Here is a 6,000-nt window from a genome sequence, read left to right as displayed (position 1 = left end):
TTCCTCACTCTCAAATAAATAAATAAATAAATAAATAAATACATTTTTAAAAAATAAAATAAAGCTGCCGATTGCCAGTTCTAGCTTTATGGCCAAGTAAAATAAAAGGCTAGCTCACAGGTTACGCTAAAATCACCCAATACCCACCTTCTGTCTTCTGTATCTCATTTATTTATAGCAGAGATTACTACCATCACTGGTGAGCGAAGGAAGCAGATGGCACACTTTGATAGGCATTAGTCTTAGTCACAGACCAGCTAAATCATAGGCAACAACAAAACTCTATGATGGAAGCTCCACATAAGTGAAGTGCTTTTTGTCCTATGATAATCTGCTGAAGGGATCATTTATATTATTATCAAACAGCTCGTCCTCCTATTAACATTCTTATGCAAGCTCCATATAATCTTGCTTTCTAGGAAATCCCAAGCTCAAAAGATAAACCCTTTGAAACCTAAATCTGATTTTCTTCAACAGATCCAGACAAAGCTGCACATCTTAGGATAAGCAAGGAGAAAAAAAGGAGAGGAAGAGATAAGCAGAGAAAGGAAAGAGAAAGAAAAATAGAGTGTCTAGAACAAGGGCCAGATTCAAGTTTGGCATCTGTCACAGGGCATACTCAGCAATGAAAGGGGACAGGGACAAATGGGGAAGGGGAAAGTTTTCCAGCTTTCTGGGGCTCGCCGTCACTATGTAGCTTCATTATCTGGCTTGATAAATTGTGAGTTCTTCCAACCATAAAGTGTAGGTAATTGAGAGCTATCAAATAAAGACAAAAACCCCACCGTGAACATATATCGAATATTTGATATCAGCCCAGGCATAATGGATGCCTTGCCCAGTGCTCAGTATTACCTCAAGTCTGAACTCTAAACACCTTGAACCCAACTTACCACGACTTACCAGGAAGCAAGGACCAAAAGGTCTCAGGCTGTTCTAGGATGAAGCTTCTAGGATTGCAGAGTCCCCCTGGGAATCCCCAGTAAAGCACAGAAGAATCTTAGGGCTGTGTCAGGGTCACCAGTTTTCCTGTTTCACCTAGGCAGCTCTGTTTTGTGACAACCTACACTTCTGCATTTGGTGATTAAGGGGATCTGGTACATGGCTAATGCTACACGGCCAAGTGTATGAGATTTATAAATTACTGGTGGGCTTTATTGTGAGGAAGATTATATTTAACGAAAATTGCATGTAATTGAAAATTAATTGATATTTGAATAAGGGCTGTATCAATATACACTTCCTAATTTTAATAACTGTGCTCTGATTATAGCAGATATTAATACTTGGGAAAGCAGGATGAAGGGTAGATGGGAATTCTTTGACTATTCTTTGCAAGTTTTTTATAAGCTGAAATTACTTCAAAATGAAAAGCTAAAAGAATGTTTTTAAAGATTTAAAGAGGTAATTCAAGGACTAGATAATTTATCCATATTTTGTGCCCGGACCCAGGAAAAAAAGCACCCCTTTGGCCTCTCCCCTTTGTTGCCCAACTGATGAAATCCGCTGTGTGGCAGATGAAATAAATGAATACGAAAGTCTTCGCTAGAGTAAACGCCTTAACAAATGTTAATGGTAATAATTACAGTCTCATATGGAAATGCTTCTCTATAAATAAAGGGAGGAACAAGCCATCACACTGAATCCCCTACCAAATATTCTTCTAAGAATCCTACAAAATGCTTAGAAATTGCCCTTCTGGCACTAGGGAACAGGGAACCATTGACAGGTTTTGAACAAAACAGGCATATAACAACCATATTTCAGGAGGGCTCATCAAGCCTAATTTGGTACATAGGATGGATGAAGCAGGCAGAGGTCGGACTCAGCGAATCCCACTATGACTTATTCTAATAACTGAGGAGTGAATAATCCTTGCTGAATGGGCGTGGAAAAGAAGAAACCCAGAAGGGAGGCATTTTGAAGCACTCATCGGTCCAGGCAGGACTAGCCTGGAGGGGGGGTGGAAGGAAAGAAATGAGTCAGTGGTTAGTTGAAGATGTCTAGCCAAGATGACCGGGGCAATGCTAGTGTCACTGAGAGACAGATGGAAAATGGAAGCAGACACCCTGCACAGAGCTTGGGGTGGGAACTCAAGTGGCTCCAGAAGCCAGGCAGGTGCAAAGGCGGGGAAAGACGGGCAGTGGGGGCTGCAAACCTGAAAGGGGGCTGTCACAGCTGGGCAGTCCTTGCCACGTGGGACTGCACCTTCCGTGTGACCAGACCTTCCATTTTTGCAAGAGAAGCTAGAAACTCAGATCTCGGAAGTGAAATCTCTTAACCCTTTAACGTCGGAAATCAATCTTTAAAAACGTTAAAGCACGGTGGGTGCCAAACCAAACACATCTGCGGCCCAGCTTCGGGAGGCAGGCTGTCCCTTGTGACCTCTGACAAGGACAGAAGGCTAAGGGTCAAAGTGCACTGTCCCCCTGATACGTGGGGAGTTAAGTAAGTGACTGGAAAGGGATTCAGTAACTAAAATACTGTCCTTAAAGCTTCAGTCAGCGATCTGAGCTGCTTGGAGGTCCCCACCCTTCACGTCTATATATGGATTTGAATTTATGCAGGAAGTTTAATCTAATCTCCAAATGGTTAAATCACAAGAATTCGAGTGCTTACTGTGTGTGCTGAGTACACAGAAGTCAAGGAATTTCGGATCTAACTGGAGAAGAAAAAAAAAATCGTGCCCTCCTGAAAACTTGAGACAAATTATGAGACGGGCTGGGAGCCTCCTTTCTCCACGTTATGCTAGAATATCAGTCACCTTAAGTCTTGGATGCCCGGCCGGTCACTTCCATTTAGCAAACTTGCAATAGTGTGTGTGTGTGTGTGTGTGTGTGTGAATCCCTAACCAGAAATCTGATTTCCCGGGCAGTGGCTAGAAGGCGGCACCCCACAGTGTTCCCTTAACTTCGCAGGGGGAGAGCTACCTGGGTGGAGGGCACCTGGGCACAGGGGAGGCCGCTGGGAGTGGGGGGGGCTACCTGGGTGGGGGGCACCTGGGTGCAGGAGAGGCTGCTGTGAGGGGGGTGGTGGTTGTGGGGGGCTACCTGGGTGGGGGTGCACCTGGGCGCAGGGGAAGCCGCTGGGAATGGGGGCGTTGTGGGGGGACTACCTGGGTGAGGGGCACCTGGGCACAGGGGAGGCGGCTACCTGGGTGGGGGGCACCTGGGCTCAGGAGAGGCCGCTGGGAGTGGGGGGCCTACCTGGGTGGGGGGCACCTGGGCTCAGGAGAGGCTGCGGGGAGTGGGGGGGTTATGGGGTGACTACCTGAGTGGGGGGCACCTGGCCGCAGGAGAGGCTGCTGGGAGGGGGGGTGGTGGTTGTGGGGTGCTACCTGGGTGGGGGGGCACCTGGGCGCAGGGGAAGCCGCTGGGAATGGGGGCGTTGTGGGGGGACTACCTGGGTGGGGGCACCTGGGCGCAGGGGAGGCAGCTGGGAGTGGGGGGGACTACCTGGGTGGGGGGCACCTGGGCGGGGGGCACCTGGGCGCAGGGGAGGCCGCTGGGAGCGGGGGGGCTACCTGGGTGGGGGCACCTGGGCGCAGGGCAGGCGGAAGCCCGCTGGCCGGCAGGTCGCGGGGCGGGGGCCCCGCCTTTGTCTCCGCCGGCAGGTGTGGGTGCGGGCGGCGGGGGCACCGAAGCGCGGGGCGTGGAGGGGGCGTGGAGGGGGCGTGGAGGGGGCAGCCCGGGCGGGGCGGCGGGGGCCCACCTGGCAGCCTGGGTCCAGGAGGCCGGGCGCCGCCTCCCGCGGTGCGGGTCGGGGTCGGGGTCGGGGTCGGGGTGCGGGTCGGGGCCGGGTCGGGGGGGGGGTGCCGGGGGGCAGGAAGCGGCGGCCGGGCTGCGGGCCCCGGGGGCGCGGCGGCTTCCTCCCGGGCGGCGCGGAGGGCTCGGGGGCCGGAGCTCCGGGCCGGGCCCCCCCGCCCCCGCCCCCCGCCCCCGCCCCCCGCCCCGGACTCCTCACCACCCACCTACTTCCTCCGGCCCCGTACACGCGCCGCGCCGAGCTGCCAAAACTTTCCACCCCGCCCCCTCCCCGGCTGACTTCCTTCCAGCGTTTCCTGAGCTGGATGATCCTCGGGTTTGTAAGACAGGAAAAAAGGGACGGCGCGAGGGCGGGCGGCCGAGGGGCCGGGATGCTGGCTCCGCGCGCGCCCCGAGCCGTCTGAGGGCGCGGCCGCCGCCCGGGAGCCGCGCGGAGGAGACCCCCGGCCCGCCCCGCCCCGCCCGCCCGCGCCCCCGCCCGCGCCCCCGCCCGCGCCCCGCGCCCCGCGCCCCGCGCCCCGCGCCCCGCGCCCCGCGCCCCCGGCTGCCGGCGGCCAGGTGCGCCCCCGCCCCGCCCCGCCCCGCCCCGCCCCCCGCAGCGCGGCCCTGGAGGAGCCCCGCGCCCCCGACCCCGGACACCGGCCTGGGCGCGGCGCCGAGCCCTCGGGAGGGGAGCCGGAGGCCAGGCTCGGCGGGACTAACTCATGAAGAACAAGGGTGCCAAGCAGAAGCTGAAACGGAAGGGAGCCGCCGCCGGAGCCTTTGGCTGTGACCTGACCGAGCACCTGGAGAGCTCAGGACAGGATGGTGAGGTGCCTCCGGGCCTCGCGCGCCCCCCGCCCTCCCCGCCCTCCCCGCCCTCCGAACCCGGCTTTGCTTTTTGTTCGAGGGAGACGCGGACCCCTCTGGGGCGTGTTAGGCGCACTTCGCAAGTTCGTGCCTGCGAGGCCTGGGGGCTCCGTGCATGTTTTTTCCTTTCTTTTTAAAGGACTCGCGGGATCGCGGAGGTGCCCGGCGCGGCCACCCCGGCGCGCAGAGGTGGCGGCGGCCCCTCCGCAGGTCCGCACCAGCCGTTAGGGGCGGTGCTGCCTCTGCTCCCACCGGCCACTCCGCGGGCTGGGGCTGGAAGCGCCCGAGGTCCTCATCTCCAAGTTTGGAAGTCGGGAGGGGAGGGATGCGGGCTGGACGTGTGGGATGGTGGTGGCCGGTGGGCTCCCCCCACCCCCGCCGCCCGGGCGCACGATCTGACCGCCTTGGGTGTCCTTCCTGGGCTCTCCGGTTTCATCCGCTCACATCTTTTTTTATTAATGTGCTGGAAGGCAGGGGGTGCGGTGGATCCTGGCCGGGGGAGTGGTTGCACAAACATTTTCTGAATTTCTGAACTGATGCCAGATATATGGTAACCTCCCTCCCTCCCCTCCCCAACCCCCCCACCCCCCCAAGACCCTTTACCCCCTCTCGGCTCTCGGATTAGCATTTGGTGTGTCAGACAAGAAGAGTGTTGTAAAAAGGTCAGAGGGCCTGGATTTTAAAATAGTTTAGGGTGTGGAAAAGAAGAGGAGAGCCACCTCTCTCTGCTTGCAAGGTCAGATTGGATTCAGGAAAAAGAAAAAGAAAAAAAAAAAAAAAAAAAAAGCCGGGCAGGGGGTGATCCCGCAGAGTAGAGACAATTTAAACATTTGTTGGGGGAGAGGGAAAGAAAACAATCTGGAATACAATAACAGCATTTGAAGTTACACGTTTTTCATCATAGGAAAGTTGGGGAAATTGAGCAGAAAATGACTCCTTTTGTAAGGTTGACTGGTCTTGAGCATACCCGTGACAAAAAGGCCTTGTCTTCAGGAACATAAGTGAGAGAGAAAATAGTCCACTATATAGGCCTTGTATTTACCCATAGCTATAACAAAGGAGGAAACTGGAGGATTGTTTAACTGTGCAGGATAATTCTGCCTCCAGGAAAACCCTCTCAAAAACCATTTGATTAGCTCATATCAAGCATGCATCTCAAAAAACAGTGCAATGGTTTTGTTTCAATTCTGTGTTTTGCTTTGTTTTTTAAAGACTCAGCACCACCTAGTAATTTGCAGTGGTGTGATATTCCTGCGGTATTCCAGACTTCAGCGTCTGCTGTGTCATTAGGACAAATGGCTTAGTATCTTAGAGCTTAGGGGACCACAGTTTTCAAAACTGCCTCTTTTGAAACCAAGGCATAACAGTCAACTCCTTTCATCCCCTC

General features: G+C 54.9%; 1 protein-coding gene across 1 annotated transcript in view; it reads left to right on the top strand.

Moving 5' to 3' along the window:
• Nucleotides 1-4,352: 4,352 nt before the first annotated feature.
• Nucleotides 4,353-6,000, top strand: part of ARHGAP31 (Rho GTPase activating protein 31) — a 110,970-nt gene continuing 109,322 nt past the window's right edge. Inside the window, exon 1 of the mRNA XM_077883792.1 lies at nucleotides 4,353-4,571. Within this exon, the coding sequence (XP_077739918.1) occupies nucleotides 4,469-4,571 (103 nt within the window). The 5' untranslated portion in view covers nucleotides 4,353-4,468. The remainder of the gene's footprint in view (nucleotides 4,572-6,000) is intronic.

This window comes from Canis aureus, chromosome 35 (assembly GCF_053574225.1).
Source record: "Canis aureus isolate CA01 chromosome 35, VMU_Caureus_v.1.0, whole genome shotgun sequence".
NCBI classification, from domain to species: Eukaryota; Metazoa; Chordata; class Mammalia; order Carnivora; family Canidae; genus Canis; species Canis aureus.
This window is presented reverse-complemented; position numbering and strand designations above follow the sequence as displayed.